This window comes from Phalangium opilio, unplaced genomic scaffold (assembly GCF_054372755.1).
Source record: "Phalangium opilio isolate 3A_F unplaced genomic scaffold, DU_Popi_V2 ptg000209l_1, whole genome shotgun sequence".
In the NCBI taxonomy this organism is placed as follows: domain Eukaryota; kingdom Metazoa; phylum Arthropoda; class Arachnida; order Opiliones; family Phalangiidae; genus Phalangium; species Phalangium opilio.
In genome coordinates, this window is record NW_028324217.1 from 5,535,963 (window position 1) to 5,562,654 (window position 26,692).

General features: G+C 36.4%; 2 protein-coding genes and 1 long non-coding RNA gene across 3 annotated transcripts; 1 reads left to right on the forward strand and 2 right to left on the reverse strand.

The window, feature by feature from the left end:
* Positions 1-5,832: 5,832 nt before the first annotated feature.
* LOC149618637 (MPN domain-containing protein-like) lies at positions 5,833-10,551 on the forward strand. Its single transcript, XM_089854038.1, has 12 exons — positions 5,833-6,336; positions 6,602-6,804; positions 6,942-7,088; positions 7,179-7,268; positions 8,113-8,204; positions 8,267-8,356; positions 8,451-8,547; positions 8,610-8,682; positions 9,078-9,326; positions 9,811-9,878; positions 9,946-10,035; positions 10,149-10,551. The coding sequence occupies exons 2-12, from the start codon at positions 6,604-6,606 to the stop codon at positions 10,365-10,367; spliced, it is 1,416 nt and encodes a 471-aa protein (XP_089710164.1). The 5' UTR covers positions 5,833-6,336; positions 6,602-6,603; the 3' UTR covers positions 10,368-10,551.
* A 3,294-nt stretch (positions 10,552-13,845) lies between these two features.
* LOC149618638 (uncharacterized) lies at positions 13,846-17,431 on the reverse strand. The gene is made up of 5 exons (XR_016375269.1): positions 17,269-17,431; positions 16,561-16,961; positions 16,021-16,302; positions 15,486-15,682; positions 13,846-14,944 (listed from the first exon to the last, which is right to left on the reverse strand). It is a non-coding gene; the product is annotated as an uncharacterized LOC149618638 (long non-coding RNA).
* A 5,932-nt stretch (positions 17,432-23,363) lies between these two features.
* On the reverse strand, positions 23,364-26,313 carry LOC149618639 (G-patch domain and KOW motifs-containing protein-like). Its single transcript, XM_089855944.1, has 7 exons — positions 26,093-26,313; positions 25,821-25,987; positions 24,626-24,869; positions 24,385-24,562; positions 24,181-24,313; positions 23,761-24,105; positions 23,364-23,695 (listed from the first exon to the last, which is right to left on the reverse strand). The coding sequence occupies exons 1-7, from the start codon at positions 26,227-26,229 to the stop codon at positions 23,478-23,480; spliced, it is 1,422 nt and encodes a 473-aa protein (XP_089712070.1). The 5' UTR covers positions 26,230-26,313; the 3' UTR covers positions 23,364-23,477.
* Positions 26,314-26,692: the final 379 nt, after the last annotated feature.

A 26,692-nucleotide genomic window follows, 5' to 3' on the forward strand; every position in this document is an offset into this window, starting at 1 on the left:
GTTATGCTAAGCTAAGCTATGCTAAGCTAAGCTATGCTAAGCTAAGCTAAGCTAAGCTATGCTAAGCTATGCTAAGCTAAGCTATGCTAAGCTAAGCTATGCTTTGCTATGCTAAGCTAAGCTAAGCTATGCTATGCTAAGCCAAGCTAAGCTAAGCTAACCTAAGCTATGCTAAGCTAAGCTATGCTATGCTATGCAAAGCTAAGCTAAGCTATGCTAAGCTAAGCTATGCTATGCTATGCAAAGCTAAGCTAAGCTAAGCTAAGCTAAGCTATGCTAAGCTATGCTTTGCTTTGCTATGCTAGGCTAAGCTAAGCTAAGCTATGCTTTGCTTTGCTATGCTAGGCTAAGCTAAGCTATGCTATGCTAAGCCAAGCTAAGCTAAGCTAACCTAAGCTATGCTAAGCTAAGCTATGCTATGCTATGCAAAGCTAAGCTAAGCTAAGCTAAGCTATGCTAAGCTAAGCTAAGCTATGCTAAGCTAAGCTAAGCTAAGCTATGCTAAGCTAAGCTAAGCTATGCTTTGCTATGCTAAGCTAAGCTAAGCTATGCTATGCTATGCTAAGCTAAGCTAAACTTAGCTAAGCTATGCTAAGCTAAGCTAAGCTAAGCTATGCCAAGCTATGCTAAGCTAAGCTAAGCTATGCTATGCTAAGCTAAGCTATGCTATGCTAAGCTAAGCTAAGCTATGCTAAGCTAAGCTAAGCTAAGCTATGCTAAGCTAAGCTAAGCTATGCTATGCTATGCTATGCTATGCTAAGCTAAGCTATGCTAAGCTATGCTATGCTAAGCTATGCTAAGCTATGCTAAGCTAAGCTATGCTAAGCTAAGCTATGCTATGCTATGTTATGCTATGCTATGTTATGCTATGCTATGCTATGCTATGCTATGCTATGCTAAGCTAAGCTATGCTATGCTATGCTAAGCTAAGCTATGCCATGCTATGCTATGCTAAGCTAAGCTAAGCTAAGCTATGCTTTGCTATGCTAAGCTAAGCTAAGCTATGCTATGCTATGCTAAGCTAAGCTAAGCTATGCTAAGCTATGCTAAGCTAAGCTATGCTAAGGTAAGCTAAGCTAAGCTATGCTATGCTATGCAAAGCTAAGCTAAGCTAAGCTAAGCTATGCTAAGCTAAGCTATGCTATGCTAAGCTATGCTAAGCTAAGCTAAGCTATGCTATGCTATGCTAAGCTAAGCTAAGCTATGCTATGCTATGCTATGCTATGCTATGCTATGCTAAGCTATGCTAAGCTAAGCTAAGCTATGCTATGCTAAGCTAAGCTAAGCTAAGCTATGCTATGCTATGCTAAGCTATGCTATGCTAAGCAAAGCTATGCTATGCTATGCTAAGCTAAGCTAAGCTATGCTATGCTATGCTATGCTATGCTATGCTAAGCTATGCTAAGCTAAGCTATGCTAAGCTAAGCTAAGCTATGTTATGCTAAGCTAAGCTAAGCTAAGCTATGCTAAGCTAAGCTATGCTAAGCTAAGCTAAGCTATGCTTTGCTATGCTAAGCTAAGCTATGCTTTGCTTTGCTATGCTAAGCTAAGCTAAGCTATGCTATGCTAAGCCAAGCTAAGCTAAGCTAACCTAAGCTATGCTAAGCTAAGCTATGCTATGCTATGCAAAGCTAAGCTAAGCTAAGCTAAGCTATGCTATGCTAAGCTAAGCTAAGCTATGCTAAGCTATGCTAAGCTAAGCTAAGCTATGCTTTGCTATGCTAAGCTAAGCTAAGCTATGCTTTGCTATGCTAAGCTAAGCTAAGCTATGCTATGCTATGCTAAGCTAAGCTAAGCTAAGCTATTCTAAGCTATGCTAACCTAAGCTATGCTAAGGTAAGCTATGCTATGCTATGCTAAGCTATGCTAAGGTAAGCTATGCTATGCTATGCAAAGCTAAGCTATGCTCTGCTAAGCTAAGCTAAGCTAAGCTATGCTATGCTTTGCTATGCTAAGCTAAGCTAAGCTATGCTATGCTATGCTAAGCTAAGCTAAGCTAAGCTATTCTAAGCTATGCTAACCTAAGCTATGCTAAGGTAAGCTATGCTATGCTATGCTAAGCTATGCTAAGGTAAGCTATGCTATGCTATGCAAAGCTAAGCTATGCTCTGCTAAGCTAAGCTAAGCTAAGCTATGCTATGCTATGCTATGCTAAGCTAAGCTAAGCTAAGCTATTGCTATGCTAAGCTAAGCTATTGCTATGCTAAGCTAAGCTAAGCTATGCTATGCTATGCTATGCTATGCTATGCTATGCTAAGCTATGCTAAGCTATGCTAAGCTATGCTAAGCTATGCTAAGCTATGCTATGCTAAGCTATGCTAAGCTATGCTAAGCTAAGCTATGCTAAGCTAAGCTATGCTATGCTATGCTATGCTATGCTATGCTATGCTATGCTATGCTATGCTAAGCTAAGCTATGCTATGCTATGCTAAGCTAAGCTATGCCATGCTATGCTATGCTAAGCTAAGCTATGCTTTGCTATGCTAAGCTAAGCTAAGCTATGCTATGCTATGCTAAGCTAAGCTAAACTAAGCTAAGCTAAGCTAAGCTATGCTAAGCTATGCTAAGCTAAGCTATGCTAAGCTAAGCTAAGCTATGCTATGCTATGCTATGCAAAGCTAAGCTAAGCTAAGCTAATCTATGCTAAGCTAAGCTATGCTAAGCTAAGCTAAGCTAAGCTATGCTATGCTATGCTAAGCTAAGCTAAGCTATGCTATGCTATGCTATGCTATGCTAAGCTATGCTAAGCTAAGCTAAGCTATGCTATGCTAAGCTAAGCTATGCTATGCTATGCTAAGCTATGCTAAGCTATGCTAAGCTATGCTATGCTAAGCAAAGCTATGCTATGCTATGCTAAGCTAAGCTAAGCTATGCTATGATATGCTATGCTATGCTAAGCTATGCTAAGCTAAGCTAAGCTATGTTATGCTAAGCTATGTTATGCTAAGCTAAGCTATGCTAAGCTAAGCTATGCTAAGCTAAGCTAAGCTAAGCTATGCTAAGCTATGCTAAGCTAAGCTATGCTAAGCTAAGCTATGCTTTGCTATGCTAAGCTAAGCTAAGCTATGCTATGCTAAGCCAAGCTAAGCTAAGCTAACCTAAGCTATGCTAAGCTAAGCTATGCTATGCTATGCAAAGCTAAGCTAAGCTAAGCTAAGCTAAGCTATGCTAAGCTAAGCTATGCTATGCTAAGCTATGCTAAGCTAAGCTAAGCTATGCTATGCTATGCTAGGCTATGCTAAGCTATGATATGCTATGCTAAGCTAAGCTAAGCTATGCTATGCTATGCTATGCTATGCTAAGCTATGATATGCTATGCTATGCTAAGCTAAGCTAAGCTAAGCTATGCTATGCTAAGCTAAGCTAAGCTAAGCTATGCTATGCTATGCTATGCTAAGCTAAGCTAAGCTATTGCTATGCTAAGCTAAGCTATGCTATGCTATGCTAAGCTATGCTATGCTAAGCTAAGCTAAGCTAAGCTATGCTATGCTAAGCTAAGCTATGCTAAGCTAAGCTATGCTTTGCTATGCTAAGCTAAGCTAAGCTATGCTATGCTAAGCCAAGCTAAGCTAAGCTAACCTAAGCTATGCTAAGCTAAGCTATGCTATGCTATGCAAAGCTAAGCTAAGCTAAGCTAAGCTAAGCTATGCTAAGCTAAGCTATGCTATGCTAAGCTATGCTAAGCTAAGCTAAGCTATGCTATGCTATGCTAGGCTATGCTAAGCTATGATATGCTATGCTAAGCTAAGCTAAGCTATGCTATGCTATGCTATGCTATGCTATGCTATGCTATGCTAAGCTATGCTAAGCTATGCTATGCTAAGCTAAGCTAAGCTAAGCTATGCTATGCTAAGCTAAGCTAAGCTAAGCTATGCTATGCTATGCTATGCTAAGCTAAGCTAAGCTATTGCTATGCTAAGCTAAGCTATGCTATGCTATGCTAAGCTATGCTATGCTAAGCTAAGCTAAGCTAAGCTATGCTATGCTATGCTATGCTAAGCTAAGCTAAGCTAAGCTATGCTATGCTATGCTAAGCTAAGCTTAGCTAAGCTATGCTATGCTATGCTAAGCTATGCTAAGCTATGCTATGCTAAGCTAAGCTATGCTATGCTAAGCTAAGCTAAGCTATGCTTTGCTATGCTAATCTAAGCTAAGCTATGCTATGCTATGCTAAGCTAAGCTATGCTATGCTATGCTAAGCTAAGCTAAGCTTAGCTAAGCTATGCCAAGCTATGCTAAGCTATGCCAAGCTATGCTAAGCTAAGCTAAGCTATGCTATGCTAAGCTAAGCTATGCTATGTTATGCTATGCTATGCTAAGCTAAGCTAAGCTATGCTGAGCTAAGCTAAGCTAAGCTATGCTAAGCTAAGCTAAGCTATGCTATGCTATGCTATGCTATGCTAAGCTAAGCTATGCTAAGCTAAGCTAAGCTATGCGAAACCAAGCTAAGCGAAGCTAATCTAAGCGAAGCGAAGCTAAGCTAAGCGAAGCTAAGCTAAGCTAAGCTAAGCGAGGCTAAGCTAAGCTAAACGAAGCGAAGCTGAGCTAAGCTAAACCACTCTAAGCCACTCTAAGCCACTCTAAATCACTCTAAACCACTCTAGCCACTCTAAGCCACTCTAAACCACTCTAAACCCATCTAGCCACTCTAAGCCACTCTAAACCACTCTAAACCACTCTTTCCACTCTAAGCCACTCTAAACCATTTTAAACCACTCTAGCCACTCTAAACCACTCTAAACCACTCTAAGCCACTCTAAACCACTCTAAACCACTCTAGCCACTCTAAGCCACTCTAAAACACTCTAAACCACTCTAAGCCACTCTAAACCACTCTAAGCCACTCTAAACCACTCTAAGCCACTCTAAACCACTCTAAACCACTCTAAGCCATTCTTAACCCCTCTAAACCACTCTAAACCACTCTAAACCACTCTAAGCCACTCTAAACCACTCTAAACCACTCTAGCCACTCTAAGCCACTCTAAACCACTCTAAACCACTCTATGCCACTCTAAACCACTCTAAACCACTCTAAGCTACTCTAAACCACTCTAAACCACTCTAAACCACTCTAGCCACTCTAAGCGAAGGGAAGCTAAGCGAAGCTAAGCTAAGAACAGGCAGTCGAAGACTCCCAGATCCCTATATCTATTTATACTTTATTCCACCATCCATTGTTAAACATTATTCATGTCAAAAATCCCTGTTAAAAACTCAAATGTTAAGAAAATAAAAATTTCATTTGTGGAATGGTTATATAAATCCAAAATGGAAATTTTAAATTAACGTTGTAACTAACTTAATAGGTTTCCTTGAAAAAATCGTGAGTTTCATCAAGTTTGCTTTAAATTTCAATTTTATGCAAAATACAAATTTTGTTTGAAACCTGTGAAACCTTTGATATTATGTTATAAAATTAATCGCTAAATTATGAGCGTAATTAATTTAATAGGTTTCCTTGAAAAAACCATGAGTTTCATCGGTAAATTTATGCAAATTAGTATTCTTGTAGCAAGTTTGCTGGGGAATTTTATGCAAATTAGTATATTGGCTGCAAACTTTTGAAAATACTGGCTTTATGCAAGAAAAAGTTTTAAGAATTTATGTAAATTAGTTTTTTGGAAGTTAACTTTTGAAAATGGCGGACTTATGCAAAAAAATTGGTATGCTGTAAACTTATGCAAATTAGTAGTGTCCATTGAAAATGGCAATGGAAAACGGCAAATGTGGAACCACCCTTGAATTTCTCCCTATTTACTCTCTTGCCATAAATTGATCTTTATGGTTATGCTATAGAGCTATTTCATTGGGGGAAAAATTTCGTCTGCTACGAAATTTGGGTCTGCCTTTGAGTGTAGGGCGGACATTTTATGAAGGTTTTCTCTATGCGCAAATAGCATTGGTGACGTAGCCATTACCCCCTCTGAAATAGCTCTATATTGCAAGCCATTTGCTTAATTCCTTCGCTAGCAAATTATGGCATTCCCAACTTCACGATTTGAGGGAGTGGCAAGTCAGTGACTCATGTTGCCCTTTTGGCGGCTTTGCCATCTGCGTTGCCAGTGCCACAACTCCGACGGTCGAGATGGTTACCCATTCTGCAGTCTGCAGTACATATTTATCCTTGGGATGCTTGCCGTTTTTGCCATCTATGTTGCCAGGGCCACAACTTCGACGGTCGAGATAGTTACCCATTCTGCAGTACATATTTATCCTTGGGATACTTGCCGGCTTTGTGTACAGAAATATTGTTTCACAGTCACTACGAATCAATTAAATTTGAAACTTTACACTTGACCAATTCAATATTAAGGGCGATCAACAAAATATCAGGTAATTTATTTATTATTTCCACCGACGTGCCAAGGCCTAGCGGCATGGTTCATGAAATCATAAGTTAAAGTTCATAAGTAATGTTCCATAAGTTTGTCACTGGTTACTGAGAGCCCGGCAGTGCCAGGCCGTATCAACAGAAAGACATTTAACAGCATTCAAATAATTAATAATAATAATAATATAATAATAATAATAATAATAATAATAATAATAATAATAATAATAATAATAATAATAATAATAATAATAATAATTTCATTAGAAATGGAGAAAATGGAAGATGAACTTGACGAAAGTATGATTCTGGAAGGTTCAGATGTTGATCAGGAGTTTGATGGTGACGACGAAGATGCCAATTCTCGACGTAACAAAAGAATGCTCAGTGGTCGAGGTGTCACCCTTAACATGCTTATAAATGACAAGATATTGGAACCTGGAAATGGACATCTTACAATAGACTATTTGGTAAGAACTATTGGGTATTTTATTTTTGACAAATCTGACATTTGAACTGAATTGTTATAATTATTAAGGTGCATAATTTATTGGATTTTAGATGAATCTTAATAGCTTTTAATTAAAATTATCATTATAAATATTAGGGTGCCAAATTTGTTGGGGATTTATTACCCGAAGGTAAAATTCGTTGGCAAGAGTCGAAGGAAGTTTTTTCGTCACCAAGTGCATGGGCTATTCATTGTAAAAAGCTATTGAATCCTGATCGGAAACCTGGTTGTGGATGGTCTTCTGTAAGTTAATTGCAATTTTAAATTAATTTTAATGGCAATAAAGATATGCAACTTGTAAATTACGGATTGAAAATAATTTATTATTTTTAGATCAAATACAGGGGGAAGAAATTAGACCATTATAAAGCTGCATGGTTTAGAAAACACAAAAATAATCCGGCACTTGGTCTTTCTCCCTTGGTAAGTAATTATCAAAAAAACTAACATCCGAGATAATTATTAATTAGTGCTATTTAAATGAAGAGTTCAGATAACATAACATTATCCCTTAAAAGATCCGCCTTTTTCTAAATATAAAAGGAAAAATTATTAAAAAAATAAATAAAAGATCTCTTATTATAAAATAATTAGCATTTAATTAGTCTTAAAAACAATCAAGGACTACTGCGCCATCCGCCAATATTTTACTGGCGTCTGCTAAATCGAACCTCTTATGTGCGTGATCGAGTTGGTTATGCCCTACCTTACCCCTCTCAGCCTGTAAAAATTCAACCAATCCTGTAGGGATATGAGGTTCGGGCTAGCAGACGCCACTAAAACAATGACGGATGGCGAGGCAGTAGTCCTTGATTATTTTTAAGACTAATAAAATGCTAATTATCATATTGTAATAAGAGATCATTTATTTATTTTTAATATTATTCCTTTTATATTTATAAAAAGACCGTTCTTTTAAGGTGTAGAGTGCTGTCAGTTGTGACGTCAGATCCAAGGTTAAACGTCACGAGTCTGCCTTTAGCAATGGGCGGCCATGACAGTTACCGATTTTGCTTTATGGGAAAACAGCATGGGTGACGTCACACCGGCGCTTCTGACAGCACTCTATTGAGTGCTGTCAGTTGTGACGTCAGATCCAAGGTTAAACGTCACGAGTCTGCCTTTAGCAATGGGCGGCCATGACAGTTACTGTTTTTTCTTTATGGGAAAACAGCGTGGGTGACGTCACACCGGCGCTTCTGACAGCATTCTATAATGTTATGTTACCTGAACTTTTCATTTAAATTTACGGATACTGCCTTTTTAGGTGGGAATGGCTAATATGGGTAACTTAGTACCACAACCCATGAGTTTTCCTACAGTACCTGAACAAGTACCTCCCACTACAAGTAGATCAAAGTAAATCCTGCAAAACCCCTTTATTTTTAACGCAACTTAATTATTAATTAATTTCGCAAAAGCAATCAACGTTCCAAACAAGATACGGGTTGCCGACCTGGTGATAGAATAATAATGAATCATGCTTTATTAGGAAATCGCTGTATTGAACAGTAAATGTTTTATTACTACATTTAAATTAATTTAATTGAGAGAAATTTGCGTTAAATTAAATTAAATTAAATTAAATTAACGTTGTTTCTATAGCAATGCAAATACGCAGGTATTAGCAACACCTTTCAGTGCATTGGATCGTATACAACCATTTACAGTTACAATCGCAACTAATTGTCTTCTTTTGATGGTAATTAAGCATTTATGATCGGGAGACGTTAATTGTGCTAATATTTTATGCATTAACAACAGGATTTTCACTGCCATTTAACCAAAAGTGAAGTTGTTGGCTATTTAGGCGGAACATGGGACATAGCTTCTCATAGTAATAATATATTATGGGCAAGAAGTGATATCTAGTTTATTAGGGAGAAGGTAAATAAATTCGCCACATTTCTAGCCCAGTTTATCTCCAGTCCAAACGTATAGTGTCCGAAGTTAATCCCCGCCTCTAAATTACAACCAGCATCGCATTGGTTCTTGAAAACTCACGTCAGCGCGACGCGAATGACGAAAATTACAGTCATATTTTCCGACTGAGGAGAGTGTAGCGAAATAGCCCGGCCTCTTTTTACGTCCCCCCTTGTATTTAGAAAGGGGGAGTGGGACTATGGCGCGCGAATACTTAGGCATCTTATACCTTCTCCCTAATGAACTAGATATTGCTTCTTGTTATGGGTCTAGAAACATTGCAACAGAATATTAACGCTATTTGTACAGATTTGGCAATATTGCAAGCATTTCCTTGCAAATCTAGACTCGGTGATACGGAAAGTAGCACTGCTGTTGAAGAAGAGATTCAGCAGTCATTGGAACGACGTAATTTAACATTGGTTGGATGGTATCATAGTCATCCTAATAGCAAACGTCAACCGACAATTCGGGACATTGATAATCAACTTGAATATCAAATCATTATGAAAGGGGATTGTGATTCTTCTTATACTCCATGCATTGGCCTCATTTGCTGTAAGAATTCTAGTTAGTTACTTACTTATTATTATTACCAGAAGGGGATAATAGAAGAAGGATGACACTCTGTAACCTCCCTATGCTTTAGTAATGTAACCCCTGATGTAACGTCATTCTTCCCAGGCTCCCCCTTTTAGTTTGCTTTCCCGCTTATCAAACTACAAATGGGCATCGCACTGTAAGGTAAATTCTATAGTCGTTTGCCACTAAATCCCCAGCAATCATCCCACAAACCTTGATTGTCTTGACGTGGGACAAAATGCACAAGCGCGTCTTGCCAAATATTTAAGCGCTAATAGAGTAATGATGAGGGAACTATTTATCGCGTATGTGATTCGGTTTAGTAACCTTGCTCTAAATGTTCCGATGTTGGGAAGAGTGGCGTTACACTCACCCAGCTTTGTGGTACACTTCTCTCGAAGAGAAGTATTATATACTTCTGTTATTACTAAGTAATTACCTAAATTTCCATTTTCTTCAGCACCATTCAGTATTGAAAAAGGCTTAGAAGCGGATTATTTAGCTTATTGGGTCATGCCGCCACCCGAGGTATTTTCAATCATATACTTCTCTCATGAAGAGAAGTATTATTTACTTCTGAAATTAATTATTTTAGCATCGGCCAAATGAGTATGGAAAACCAATGGAAATGGTTTACAATGTTGCCAATGATTCTTTCCTTACGCAAGATTTACTAATGGAAATGGTTTGTATATGTTATTATTTGGAATAATGGCATATGTTATTATTTGCAATAATGGCATTATGGCAATTAAATGATCGCTCATTTAATATTTATTATTTAATGATTTACAACAGCGCCAATTAGCCGATTATTACAGAGGAGCCCCTGATGTTACAAATTTTAAATCCGAATTTAAGGGGAAAGAGAGAATTCACACATTTTGGGAGAAAATTAAGGCTTCTTTAACTGTTAAACTTCCTCGGGACTTACAAGTTACTGGTGGTCAGCCTGCGGCGCATTTGCAAGCTGTTAATCATTTTTGGGAATTTGTCAAGGGACTAATTTTAGTTTAAAAAATACGATCCAAATTTCTATATCTTTGGAAATTTCCATCCAAGGCAATCAGCGGGCATCGTGTTCGATGTCAACTCATTACAAACATTCACATTTTGATGTTTATTAGACCACAATTTTTTTGTTTTACTCAATGTTAATGATTTATTTTATTGCATTAAAATTATATTTTATCAATTTGAACTTTTAAATTTGATCATTTTCATTTATTGAAATGGTTCAAAGGTTTTCATTATTATTACTTAGACACTGCTTCTGTCAGCACCATGAAACGTGCCACATATATAGACTAGTGGCACTCCATGTTATTTCAATGCCGTCAAAGGTAGGTGGCTGTCATTATTGTGTAGGAAAGGTTTCTTGTGTAAGTCGCCGTTTGTGGCATAGGCAAAGCATAGAGCCTCCGGCTGCCGCATACTATAGTATGAGTTCATAAGATATGTTCCATAAGTTTGTCACTGGTTACTGAGAGCTTGTCATGAAATGAAATGTCATAGATTGTCGTAAAGCGACGACTGATTGAGGCGCTGTCAAAATGTTCAGTACAGGAGATGGACTATATAACCGCGTGTAGTCAATTCTCGCGTCGTTCTCGAACTAGTTCTCAGTAATTCTCTAGCATTACGATGTATAGATAGTGTCATACTTATGGGGCTTATCATATAAACTTATGATATAGCGTTAGTAGCTTCCGTGATCGAGTGGGCTATGTCGAAAATTGGTGGCCCTGGTGGGAAATAGTTCTACCATGGGTAAAGAATGACCGTGAGGAAATTTGTTTTCACGCTATAGGATAGGAAACTCCCTATCTCGAACGACAGCTTATTCTGTATACACTCTGTTACCACAACAGTTGTCAGCACGTGCACAGCTAGGTCTCTATGTAACTAAGCCTTGTGCGTGCTGACAACAGACAGAAAAGTTGAGGATCTTCAGGATTTAAAATATCCGCGAGTTTTTTTAGCTCAAGTGCACGGACCTCTAGGCCTTAGTTTTAGATACGTGTGAAATTGCCTACAAACTACACGTTGTATTGTGTTTTTATGCTGTTTTATTCTGTTATATGTGGTTTTATGCTGTTTTATTGTGTTTTATGCTGTTTTAATGTGTTTTATGTAGTTTTATTGTGTTTTATGTAGTTTTATTGTGTTTTATACTGTTTTATTGTGTTTTATACTGTTTTATTGTGTGTCTAAGCTGTTTTATTGTGTTTGGGCTAAAATATTCTATTAAAGTTATGATATTAGTTAGAAATCTCTGCGTTATTCCACAGTTAAAAAATATGTTTGATATTCCCTAGCTTTTTCTCACAGAATGGACATTTAGGACTAAGGTTGTACAATCTTGAAGCTAAAACTGGTAGCGTTATATTACCAGAAGTGAGATGAGACTAGAAGTGAAGGGCTCTAGCATTGATAGTAGATCCTGGCACTAGTGAACAAATTTGAGGATTTTATGCCGCTTCCCACGCGCTTAAACTAGAGAGAAAAAAATTGGTCGAGTTCCAAAAACATTTCCTACCCCCTTCCCCTCAACCTAAAGCGGCGGAACACGGACCCGGCTCCTTGAATCTAGTTCAGCCGTCTACCACCGCGAGCGTCTTACGTTTTGGAGGGGAAATTCTGAAACCGCCACCAGAGGGCCAACCGTTGGTGTGCTATCAAGAATATTCACATTCGCCGAGTAAAGAATTTGGTTAGCTCAGTACTTCTGGTCTCATCTCACTTCTGATATTACCTATAGCTATTTTCTACAGATTACTATTTTCCTTGGGAAAAACACGGGTACCGTACAGGATATAGTTTAAAATTTAAATTATTTGGTTTCTCAAATATCGCTAAAAATCTGTATCTTAGTTGTTCGGGTTGTGGGTTAGTTAATTCTTTAAACTATGGTTTCGAGTACGCGTCGAGTCATACTTCTCAGGATATTAAAGGGGCTGTCCGAACCATGGGGCAAACGACGGTGTTCCTCACAGAACTTAGCTTTGCGGTTGGGTAAAAAAGAAGGAAGGGGAGGGTCGAACAGCCCCTTTCACTTCTGATATTTGTAATTGAGTTTCAGTTTAAAATTAAATTGCTAATTAAAGCATTCCAAGTATTAATACTAGTGTTTATGACGATAATGAGTTAAAAATGAACTTTTCTAATTTCAAAGAAAAATACAAGCATCTGCTGCATTATGAGCCTATTGACGTCTTCTTCCCAGTGCCAAGCAGAGGGGAGGGGGTCGACGCCATTCAGTGATAAAGGAGGGCTTCTCATATCACACGACGCGAGCAAGTTTCAACGGTTTACTTTTTGTTATTATATCTATATACTTTTGTTTATACTTCATAAATGTACTATTGATTCTTGAATAAATAAATTGTTCGTCGATTTAATGAATCTCATTTTTTATTCCTTTTCTTGTCAATTAAGTTACAGGCATATATAGGATTTTAAAATGGATTAATTAGATTAAAGTATATTGGGAATATGGGTTAATTAGAGGTTCCCGGTAATCACTTTAGCACTGTTAAAGGCAGCGCGTCGAGGGGCTATCCACTAATGAAAATATTCATTCAGTGGTGATTTTTATTCATGCTTTAAAAAAGGATACGGATTCATTGGGGATTTAAAATGGATGGGGATTAATGGTTGCGTCTGGATTACGAGTAAACATCGAGGGGCCACTCACAAAAAACTTGTTAGCGATTTTAAACGGGATTGGGATTGTGGGTAACTTAGGGGCTACGTGTTGTTATTATTTTACTAGTTATGAACGGATAATTAAGAATTCACACATTTGACGCTAGGGGAGCTTCAAACGTAGTTACGCATTTACTGACATCTAAAACATGATAAAATTCGGCTAGACATTCGTGTATGAACTAGATAGTTCATAAATTGCCGCTAGGGGCGCTGTATACGTTGTTACGTATTTACTGACATCTAAAACATGATAAAATTCTGCTACACATTCGTGTAAGCAATAGATAATTCATAAATTGCCGCTAGGGGCGCTGTATACGTAGTTACGTATTTACTGACATCTAATACATGAAGAAATTTGCCGCTAGGGGCGCTGTATACGTAGTTACGTATTTACTGACATCTAATACACGAGGAAATTTGCCGCTAGGGGCGCTGTTTATAATATTATATAGGCCTAACGGTGTGTTCTCCTTTATTGAAATAGCGCCCACGTTACACTTCGAAGCGCCCCCAACGACGGAATTTATTATAAAACTCGGACGCCGCTTGTCCAGGTTTCTTTTCTCTCTGCGCCGGCGACCAGTCAACATCGTTCCTAGATCAGCTCCTCGTAATGCTGACTTTCGAAGGCAATATTGGATGGAAAGCCACGTTTTACGCCGATGTTGGGACGTGACTCTAAACTCTCAGCCATTGAATGTCCATTAGAACGTTGAAATGAACGCGAAAGGCTAAGCCTAGTACGGTATGTGTGTAATTCTTTCAATAATCCAAAGCCATCCAGCTAGCATATTATTATTTTATTTAATTTTAGAGTTTAAACTATCTAGGTAGAGTTAATTGTTAGTTAATTATGTTTATTTATTGAAAATTAACTACAATATGAAGAGCTTTCCAGACACGAGGTCAGTTAGACAAGGCTTAATTTAGAACATCTTAAAATTGGGCTCATATTAGGGGAAATTAAATTCCTTATCTTTTTTAAATAATAAACCTCGACTGTTTGCAAATTAGGTCTCATTTAAAGGCGCGAAACTATATTACCTAAAACGAGTAACGTGTGGTTAAACGGGGCCAGATTAGGTTGCACTAGGCTAGGCTAAACCCTTTATAAAAATTAATCCCGGCCTGGCACTAATCTCTAAGATTTTACTTTATGCCGTCGTTTTAATTTAAATTAACGAGGGTATTATGGAATTATTACGCGTAAATTATAGATTTGAGATTCTAAAATTTCATTCGTGGCAGTATTTAATTATTTTAGATAATGAAGACGGTCTATTTAATAAATTAAATGGTTTAAATTAGGGTTAAGTGTTAATAAAGTATCATTAATTATGCAAATTAAGTCAATTAAATAATTTTAACTTGAGCCACGAACGCGAAGTTAAGGCTTAAGATTTTTAATTAATATTTACGGGAATATTTTACGTAGTTTTTTCATAAATTATTTTGAACTATGGTATTTTTTCCGTGAGTTATTACTTATGATTTTGTTAGGACCTTAAGTAGCCGTTTAATTCTGATATGGAAATTGCTTAATATTTAGTGCAATTCTTAAATGGAATATTTTACTTGGTTTTTTTCTTAAACTATTATTTTGCTAGGCCCTTAAAGTAGCCCTTTAATTCTGATTTAGCTTAATATTTAGTGATTTTTAAATTTTGTTTTTGGGAATATTTTACAAAGTTTTTCTTCAATAATTTATGGAAACAAAACCATAGATCATTCGGAGACTTTTCCTAGCAGATGACTTCAACCTTTGTTAGAGACGCTCATTCCAGTTGACATCTTCCTTGGATTTGCGATACAAGATGTTTTCAACCTGATGTGGCCTTGCAACCATTCTCTACAATTACTGGCGATGAACATAACCGAATCTAGAAAAATTCAAATTTTTATTAGAATTATACTTGCCACTACTTAGTTTCTTTTTACGCGTTCAAACTTTAATTTACGTCACACTTTATATTATTTTTTGTTGAAAATTTTTGTAAAGACCTAATTTTTACTTTTTGTTCAATAAACTTTGCCTTAAACCACTTTTTTTGTTTTCTTAGAAATTATTTGATTAAGAGGGAAAGTTCGAATTTTTTAGCTCTAAACAGCCTATTTTTTGGGGACCCTCTTTTAGCTTATATGAAAAAAATTGTTTTAAAACGAAAAAAATAAGCTTAAATTGTTTTAAAAAGTAAAAAGGGGTCTCAAAAATACTACCCTAAGTCCAGACCCTAAAAAATTCAAGCCATCCCTCTTATCGAAACTATTTCAAGAAAACAAATAACGTGAGGCAAGGTAAAAATTCTTTATTGAGAAAAAAAAACAATTAAGGTGTTCACAAAAATTTCTTTCAAAAAATACTTAAAGTGTTCCATAAATTAAAATTTGACCGCGTAAATTTAAAAGAGGTAGGCTAGTTACCGATTAAATTTAAGAATAAAATTAAGTTCATTAGCGGAACAACTTCACGGTCCAATCAGTTTGAAGGCCTCGAGTTTCGAAAATCCAAGAAAGATGTCATCTGGAATGAGGGTCCTTAACATCGGATGAACTTCCAAGTCTATTTGAAAACGTCTCTGAATGACCAGCAACAGTTCATCCAAGAAAATCATTCGCGTCTAAAAATTAAAATAAATTAATAACAAATATTAAGACGATTCCTAATTTAAAAGTGAATGCTACTTTAAGCCTAACAAAATAATAATTAACCGAAATAATCCCATACATTTAAATAATTAGCGAAATTCTGGCGATATATTGCTAAGAATTGTTTTTTAATAATCTAAGCTAAATTTCTTAAGCCTTGTTCAAATGTCTTAACCTCGTGGTCGTGGTTTATTTAAATTTAAAATTATTATTTAATAGACTGAATTTACGTAAATAATAATAATTAACTGCCTGTTTCATTAAAACTACTTAATTTTTAAAAACAAATAGCTAATTAAAAAAGGCTTACATTTGCTGCGCATTAACAAGTTTGTTCTTTCCAACATGGCCTTGCTAAATTGATTCCAAAAGAACATTCAATGGCGGATAAGGGCTCTAGATTCTGGATTTATTCCTTGACGGCGAAAAGAAAAATGGCTGATCGTCGGCGAAAGGCCTGATTTCCAAGAGCAGCGCATCAAACGATCTTGACTCCACGACGCCAATCAAAGAAAGAAATTTCGGGCGGTTACTCTAGAACAAAGGTTTCTCCCGCAAGATTACAGCCTCAAGGTGTTAAAAGCAGACGACACTAATTGGTGTAAATTGAACCAAGGAGTAGTACCGTTTTTCCGTTGGCCTATTCCATGGAGTAATTTTCTTGGAGCGAAAATGAAAGTTTAGTCTGTTTTCTGCAATATTGGCAGACTGCAGGAAACAGACAATTTTATGGAATTTTAGGGAAACTTTCATTTTCACTCCAAGAAAATACTCCATGGAAAAGGACAATGGAAGGTATGGAGCAAAATTTTAGGAGACACCAAATTATATGGAATTTTAGGAAACTTACATTTTCGCTTCAAGAAAATCACTCCATGGAAATGGACAATGGAAGGTATCGAGCAATATTATAGGAGACACCAAATTTTATGGAATTTTTAAAGAAAGTTTCCTTCTCGCTCCAAGAATATTACTCCATGGAATAGGCCAACGGAAAACGGCACTACTACTTGGTTGAATTTACACCAATTAGTGCCGTCTGCTTTTAACGCCTTGAGGGTGTAAATCTTGCGGAAGAGACGTTAGTTGGAGTAACCGAGCGAAATTTCTTTCTATGATTGGCATCGTGGTGTCAAGATCGTTTCCTCCTCAGCTCTTGGACATAAGGCCTTTCGCTGACGATCGCCATTTTTCTTTTCGCCGTCAAGGAATAAATCCAGAATCTAGAGCTCTTTTCCGCCATTGAATGTTCTTTTGGAATCAATTTAGCAAGGCCATGTTGGAAAGAACAAACTTGTTAATGCGCAGCAAATGTAAGCCTTTATAAATTAGCTATTTGTTTTTAAAAATTAAGTAGTTTTAATGAAACAGGCAGTTAATTATTATTATTTACGTAAATTCAGTCTATTAAATAATAATTTTAAATTTAAATAAATAACGACCACGAGGTTAAGACATTTGAACAAGGCTTAAGAAATTTAGCTTAGATTATTAAAAAAATATTCTTAGCAATATATCGCTGGATGGCTTTGGATTATTGAAAGAATTACACACATACCGTACTAGGCTTAGCCTTTCGCGTTCATTTCAACGTTCTAATGGACATTCAATGGCTGAGAGCTTAGAGTCACGTCCCAACATCGCCGTAAAACGTGGCTTTCCATCCAATATTGCCTTCGAAAGTCAGCATTACGAGGAGCTGATCTAGGAACGATGTTGACTGGTCGCCGGCGCAGAGAGAAAAGAAACCTGGACAAGCGGCGTCCGAGTTTTATAATAAATTCCGTCGTTGGGGGCGCTTCGAAGTGTAACGTGGGCGCTATTTCAATAAAGGAGAACACACCGTTAGGCCTATATAATATTATAAACAGCGCCCCTAGCGGCAAATTTCTTCGTGTATTATTTATTTATTTATTTATTTATTTATTTATTTATTGAGTGAATGATTGCCCACAAAGTCATCAAAGTGACGTGTAAATGAGCATCGTACGTAGTTACAAATTGTCAAGAGAAAACAAAAAAAAAATAAAATGTAATTACAAATAAGAAAACATCAACAACAAGTAAACAGGAGCAAATAATACAATAATATTGGGCAAGAATAATAACACGAGATTAATTAAGACCATGTATATGTATAAAATAAGAATAAAATAAAATAAGATAAAGATAATAATGATAGTTAAATAAGATGGTACAATATAAATTGGTCATTCAGAATAAAAAAAAGAAAAAAAAAAAAAAACTAACAATACAATAAGGAACTTAGGGTAATCTTGAAGGAGAGAGTAATGGAGTGGAAACCCCCATACCTTAAGCGTTGCCTTTGTACCCCCACCTACGGCACCATAGTCCTCCCATCATCCCCAGCGGTTAGGTAGGGTCGTGCCGGACGAAATTGTAAAGGACGCTCCCTCTATCTCAAAAATAGAAGCTAGTTCTCATTCAAATAAAATGGCGCTACGCGGCAGCACTTAGCAATCGCCTACGGAAGGGTAGGGGCGTGCGCGAGGTACACTGGGAGAGATATGGTGCCGCAGGTCGCCCATCATCATTTCCAATCCATCTGACTCCCTTATCCCTGGGGTAATGAAAGTTACAAAGTAGCGCGAAAAAAGCGTACGTATACAGCGCCCCTAGCGGCAAATTTCTTCATGTATTAGATGTCAGTAAATACGTAACTACGTATACAGCGCCCCTAGCGGCAATTTATGAATTATCTTTTGCTTACACGAATGTGTAGCAGAATTTTATCATGTTTTAGATGTCAGTAAATACGTAGCTACGTATACAGCGCCCCTAGCGGCAATTTATGAACTATCTATTGCTTACACGAATGTCTAGCAGAATTTTATCATGTTTTAGATGTCAGTAAATACGTAACAACGTATACAGCGCCCCTAGCGACAATTTATGAACTATCTAGTTCATACACGAATGTCTAGCCGAATTTTATCATGTTTTAGATCAAGGTCTGTATACCGCTTCGCATTATTAGGTCGGAGCATCCTTCAGGGGTGGTAAGCGGGAGATTCTCCTTTTTGTAGTAGGGGGGCTCTAGTAATTTTTTCCCTTACTATGACGTCTTACGTGGGCTAGAAACAAGAATCCGCGGTGGCTGCGTCCAGAGAGAAAACGTCTCTCTACTTTGAAAATTGTATACCCCCTTTCTTCTTCACCCCTACCTAACTTTCAATGGTTTAGGGAGAGGGCGAGGCCGATTATCCGTTATAAATTCAAATCTTAGGCGGTAACGGCGCGTTGCTAATTCTTTCTGAAAGGTAAATATTATTTACGTCATGAACTTTTAATTTAATGTAAGGTTTTACAAATCTACGAACTATTATAAGAATGAATTATTGCCATCACCTTTCAAAGCTGACGATGATAAAATGAAAATGAAAAAAGTTACTACTTGAAATAAAATTTGATACAAAATACTTGGTCTTCTCATTTTAAATGTAGGTCTATTATGTGTATTATGTGTACATTATAATTATCCTAAATAACGGTGCACATAATTTATTTAATATAGCAATTTTGAATGCAAAAAGACCTTCGTGTTTACACGTATATAAAGGCCATTAACGTCGATTAACGTCGTTCTCCTTTTTCCGGACATACAAACTTTATATCTCATATAAGACAGATCGCGTATTCTTTGGCGCCCACGTATGACGTCAATGAAAAGAGCTAGACGAGAGAGGTAGCTAGAACGGTAAACCGTAAAATCCCAACACCGAATACGCCCGCCTTGGTTTTAGATGTCAGTAAATGCGTAACTACGTTTGAAGCTCCCCTAGCGTCAAATGTGTGAATTCTTAATTATCCGTTCATAACTAGTAAAATAATAACAACACGTAGCCCCTAAGTTACCCACAATCCCAATCCCGTTTAAAATCGCTAACAAGTTTTTTGTGAGTGGCCCCTCGATGTTTACTCGTAATCCAGACGCAACCATTAATACCCATCCATTTTAAATCCCCAATGAAACCGTATCCTTTTTTAAAGCATGAATAAAAATCACCACTGAATGAATATTTTCATTAGTGGATAGCCCCTCGACGCGCTGCCTTTAACAGTGCTAAAGTGATTACCGGGAACCTCTAATTAACCCATATTCCCAATATACTTTAATCTAATTAATCCATTTTAAAATCCTATATATGCCTGTAACTTAATTGACAAGAAAAGGAATAAAAAATGAGATTCATTAAATCGACGAACAATTTATTTATTCAAGAATCAATAGTACATTTATGAAGTATAAACAAAAGTATATAGATATAAAAACAAAAAGTAAACCGTTGAAACTTGCTCGCGTCGTGTGATATGAGAAGCCCTCCTTTATCACTGAATGGCGTCGACCCCCTCCCCTCTGCTTGGCACTGGGAAGAAGACGTCAATAGGCTCATAATGCAGCAGATGCTTGTATTTTTCTTTGAAATTAGAAAAGTTCATTTTTAACTCATTATCGTCATAAACACTAGTATTAATACTTGGAATGCTTTAATTAGCAATTTAATTTTAAACTGAAACTCAATTACAAATATCAGAAGTGAAAGGGGCTGTTCGACCCTCCCCTTCTTTTTTACCCAACCGCAAAGCTAAGTTCTGTGAGGAACACCGTCGTTTGCCCCATGGTTCGGACAGCCCCTTTAATATCCTGAGAAGTATGACTCGACGCGTACTCGAAACCATAGTTTAAAGAATTAACTAACCCACAACCCGAACAACTAAGATACAGATTTTTAGCGATATTTGAGAAACCAAATAATTTAAATTTTAAACTATATCCTGTACGGTACCCGTGTTTTTCCCAAGGAAAATAGTAATCTGTAGAAAATAGCTATAGGTAATATCAGAAGTGAGATGAGACCAGAAGTACTGAGCTAACCAAATTCTTTACTCGGCGAATGTGAATATTCTTGATAGCACACCAACGGTTGGCCCTCTGGTGGCGGTTTCAGAATTTCCCCTCCAAAACGTAAGACGCTCGCGGTGGTAGACGGCCGAACTAGATTCAAGGAGCCGGGTCCGTGTTCCGCCGCTTTAGGTTGAGGGGAAGGGGGTAGGAAATGTTTTTGGAACTCGACCAATTTTTTTCTCTCTAGTTTAAGCGCGTGGGAAGCGGCATAAAATCCTCAAATTTGTTCACTAGTGCCAGGATCTACTATCAATGCTAGAGCCCTTCACTTCTAGTCTCATCTCACTTCTGGTAATATAACGCTACCAGTTTTAGCTTCAAGATTGTACAACCTTAGTCCTAAATGCCCATTCTGTGAGAAAAGCTAGGGAATATCAAACATATTTTTTAACTGTGGAATAACGCAGAGATTTCTAACTAATATCATAACTTTAATAGTATATTTTAGCCCAAACACAATAAAACAGCTTAGACACACAATAAAACAGCATAAAACACAATAAAACAAAATAAAATAGCAAAGAACACAATAAAACAGCAAAGAACACATGTTAAACAGCATAAAAACAATAAACCAGCAAAAAAACAATAAAACAGCATAAATCACAATAAAACAGCATAAATCACAATAAACCGCATAAACATATATTAAACGCATAAAAACACAATAGATCGAGCAGCATAGAACACAGTAAAACAGCATAGAACACAATAACACAGCATAGAACACAATACAATAGCATAGAACACAATACAATAGCATAAAACAACAATAAAACAGCATAAAACCACATTTAACAGAATAAAACACAATAAAACAGCATAAAAACACAATACAACGTGTAGTAGTTTGTAGGCAATTTCACACGTATCTGAAACTAAGGCCTAGAGATCCGTGCACTCGGTCTCGAGCTAAAAAAACTCGTGGAAATTTTAAATCCTGAAAATCCTCAACTTTTTTGTCTCTTGTCAGCACGCACAAGTTACATAGAGACCTATTTGCACGTTTTGACAACTGATGTAGTAACAGAGTATATACAGAATAAGCTGTCGTTCGAGATACGGAGTTGCCTATCCTATAGCGTATTCTTTATCCATGGTTGTACTATACTGCTATTTCAGAGGGGGTAATAGCTACGTCACCAATGCTATTTGCCCATAGAGAAACCCTCACAAAATGGCCGCCCTCTACACTCAAAGGCAGGCCCAATTTTCGTAGCAGACGAAATTTTTCCCCCACTGGAATACCTCTATACTACCGAGCTTGGAAAACATATAAAGTCTCAAGGAATACCAAGTCACCAATCAGTTCCTTCTTGGACTTGGATGTGGCAGAGACATGTGTAAGTAAGGTTAGTAAGGAAATAGTAATATTTAATGCCTCGGCTAAATTTTGTTATTTTTAACTCATTAGTGTTAGACTGTGTAACCTTTCATTTTCGGGTTATGGGCAAATAGTTTAATGATGACCAATTGTCCACTGACAAAACTCGTACACCTACCGTAAAACAATGAGTTTCTGATTCCAAGTTTTCAAACTGAGAACTATTTAACCCTAAAATGACTAGTATACACAGTGACAGAATAGTCTCCCATAACCCCTAGTGTAATCCGGCAATTAAGATTAACTTAAATAATTAATCCCGTCGACCCTAACTAGATTAGTACTAAGCCTTGGCTATTAGATCTTACTTTTCTCTACTACCACGTGTTAGTCCATATAAAAATGCCAGTGATGAACTAAAGGCGAGTCTGAATTGCTGAGCGGAGTTCCGTGCGTGTTTAAACACGCATGGGACAAAGTTCGTAACATGTTCATATCGTTAAACTCTGAGGCATTTTTTATTAAACTAATAAACAACTCCAGTGATGACACATTCTTTTAATGAAACTTATGAATCACCTTACACTATTAGTTTAAGTCTGAGGAGTTTTTATTTCAAAAATAAATATGAAACATTTATTTACATCAATTATAAACATCAATAAATGATCTATAAATTGTGTTGTGTTTAAACACGCATAACATGTTCATAGCGTTAAGGCCGAGCTAAAGCCAACTTGGGAAGGGGGGAGGGGTTGTTCATATATGCCTTTAGTTTCTGCTCATTTCCAAGCAAGTGTTTCAATTAAAAAATTTCAAGACTTTACAAACCGAAAGACAACATTTCAAAGATTACAACAAAATTGTGAAAAACTTTTATTTTTGAAATTACATTAAGTTAAATGACATTAAAATTAAAGTTACTAATTCCAATATATCTTGTCTTTCCTTTGTTTAAATTGCATAAAATTTTGCATACACGCGCATTTACACCTACGCTAGTGGTTAATCGAGACAGTTTTGGAAAATGTCAATTATTTAACTAATTAAGTCACTAAGTAAATTAATTTATTCGCTTAAATAGTTACATAATTGACATTTTGCAAAAGTGTCTCGATTAACCACTAGCGTAGGTGTAAATGCGCGTGTATGCAAAATTTTATGCAATTTAAACGAAGGAAAGACAAGATATATTGGAATTAGTAACTTTAAATTTAATGTCATTTAACTTAATGTAATTTCAAAAATAAAAGTTTTTCACAATTTTGTTGTAATCTTTGAAATGTTGTCTTTCGGTTTTTAAAGTCTTGAAATTTTTTATTTGAAACACTTCCTTGGAAATGAGCAGAAGCTCGACCTTAAACTCTTGAGGCATTTTTTATTAAACAAATAAACAACTCCATTGATGACACATTCTTTTAATGAAACTTATGAATCATCTTACACTTTAGTTTAAGTCTGAGGAATTTTATTTAAAAATAAATATGAAACATTTATTTACATCAATAAATGATATCTAATCGTGTTGCGATACATCTCCTACAAATTCACAAATATCATCGTATCTAAAATCATTAACTTCATTATCAGGGAAGAGTTGAACCGTTGCCACGCATCGACTTTTATCCCTGTGTATTATCTTTCCAATCATACCTTTACTATTTCCTTTAACAACCATGATATAACTCGGTTCAGTTCGTGGTATAACTGTTTCCAACATATCACAATGGATATCTATAGAAAATATTCACGGATATGTAAAAAATGTTGCCATTCCATTTAAAGTGATGATCCCGTACCTTCTAACACTTTGCCTTCCGTAGTTCGACAAATGCAAGTTGTTGGACTTAGTACGTCTTCAATGACAACCTTAGTATTGTAATACTTTCCCTTTTTATAATCTTCATTAACAAATCTAACTTTAATTTGAGGCCTTAACCAGGACAGTTTCACGTCTTCTTCTTCTTCGTCAACGTCCATCTTTTGGGAATCCTCCCTTTTCTTGCTCTTTCTACTCTCATCATTTCGTTGTTTGGGGGAACGACTTCGACTCCTGTGTTTTTTCTTGTCCTTTGATCGTTTCTTTTTATGAGAGGAAGTTTTGTTTTCTCTTTCCTTAACCGCGTCATCATACTGACTTTTATCTAAAAATGATCAGCGAACGCGAATTTAACTAATGTTTAACAAACCACACATGAACGATGCAGGACGATACTTACTTATGACTTTCCCTTCTTTCTCATATTCTTTTTGGTTAACGACTTGAAGAAACAACTCTGGCAAATGAATTTGTTTCGAAGTTAAAGCCAATTTGATATAAACTCGACCGGTATCGTCATCTATGCTTTCGACCTTAAAAATAATTAACACACTTTTCCTTTTAAAAAGATGATAAACTCTTCCGGATCGCGCTGTTTATTTACCTGCCCATAAAGGCCTTTATTATTTCCTTCCCTAATAAGAACGTAACAACCCTTCGCAAGTTGTAACGCATTTCCCTCCTCATCTTTTTGAGGGATAGCATTTTGAAGAGCTTTTGATCTATCAGCGCCAAGGCCTAATCCTTTCGGTCGAAGAACGACTTCAATGGGTTTTACAATACTGGTGGAAACATTTATTAATATATATAAGATTGTAATAGGTTATTAATAATAATTATTATACTCTTTATTCCTAAGTCCTATGGCCATTCCCGGTTTCCAGCCCATACCTCTAAGCATAGCTACACCAAATTTATCAACTGGTATTCGTTCGTAATCCTCTAATGTTGATGGCTCGGCTCTTAATGATACATCTAGTTTATCGTCAGTTTCGTATCCTTCAGGTACTTTGTTACGTAATATAAGAGGTATTTCATAATTTTCATCTTTGTATGATTTTTCGCGAGATTCTTGGAATTCTCTACTTTCTATAGAATCGCAAAATAGCTTGTACTTAGTAAAAACAATCATTTAATATTAATATTTGGGTAAAATAGTAGTATGGGGCCTCCACGGATTTTTAAAAGTTTATAGTCGTTTCCTATAGTAAACGAGGTGGGGTGGGGAACACGATGCCGTCAAAATTTTTCACTGCAAATGATTTTGAAGTTTCTTTTTTTTTTTTTATGAAAATTGCAATATTTTGGAAAAGTACAAATCTAATAGAAACTGAACCTAACCTAAAATATCCCAAACATAATCTAAACAAGCAGGGTTCGTACAAAATTTTTGGAATGAAATTCCTAGCTGACTTTTCCAGGTTTTCCCTGACTAAATTCCACAAATTTCCCTGAGCATTTGCAATAACGTACATGGCGAACGTATATGAAAACCAATCTATATTCACTCAAATAATTTTTGCACGAGTTATTTTTATAAAAATTAGCCAATTAATTCGTTTAAATTTAACATTAAGTAAATCATAAATAACCTGAGCGAGCGAAGCGAGCTCCGCGAATTTGGGGCTCTGCTCAAATCTCAGACAAAAAATTTTCTGATCACCATTATACTTTAAATTTCCCTGCAATATATTTTTCCCTGACATTTCCCTGACTTTTTAGGTCCATTTTAAATTTCCCTGACTTTTCCGGTCCATTTTCAATTTCCCTGACTTTTTAGGCCCATTTTAAATATCCCTGACTTTTCCAGGTCGTGTACGAACCCTGACAAGTGTATGCGCCCCAAATATCAAATTTAAAAACAACCATAAGTAATATGTGCTACTTTTTTTTTTTTTTTTTTTTTTTTTTTAAAAAATCATTTGCGGTGAAAAATTTTGACGGCATCGTGTTCCCCACCTCGTTTACAATAGGAAACGATATAAACTTTTTAAAATCCGTGGAGGCCCCATACTACCATTAATTAATCAAAATTCTTACGAGCAATGATTTCGTTAGCAGCTTGTTCTTCCAACGTTTGTGACACATTTCCATTAGAGCTAGTTTCTTTATCTGAGGTTTTTGCTTTGGCTGCTGCTGGTAATCTCCAGTTATTTTGTACGATTAAAGGGATTATTAGTTCTTTTTCTTCCTCCTTTTTTTTCGAGCTGAATTAAATATGCGTAATTGTTACTGCAACAACAACGTTACTTGGCAATGGGAAAAATTGCCAAAACCTAAACCATAAACCACATAACTTTGCCAAGGCTTACCTGTTAATTTCAAAGTTATCGACGGATAAAACGAAATCAGGATTTTCATCAACATCTTTTCCTTTAATTACTTTACTTTGATCAACCTTGCTATTCTGATTAGCGGTTTTATTAAATTTAAATGAGATCCCAGACATTTCTAGGCTTTGACAGTTCGAAAAACTACTCAAGCAGCAGCTCAACACACGTAATGGCGGTCACGGACGGTTTTAGCAACAAAGCCAACCCGATCACGCATCCTCCGGGATTATTGGCGGGAAATTCAATGGAATTATTTTGGTTTTAGTAAACGTTACTTAACGTATTTTAGTGTTAGCTAACGTATTTATTGCTAGTTAACTTGTATTATTGTTAGTAACCGTGTTTTATTATTTGTTAAAGTGTTTTATTGTGTTCTATTGTGATCTATTATTAGTTAATGTGTTTTAATATTGGTTAACGTTTATTATTTATCTTTAGTATGGAGAAACGTTAACAATCATACTATATAATTATGAATATTGTTAGAGGTTATCAATATATAGCGATTGTTGCATATTCAGAATATTAAGTTGGTAGATATTCCTAGTCTCCCTTCCGAGACGTTGTTTGGTTTCCCAA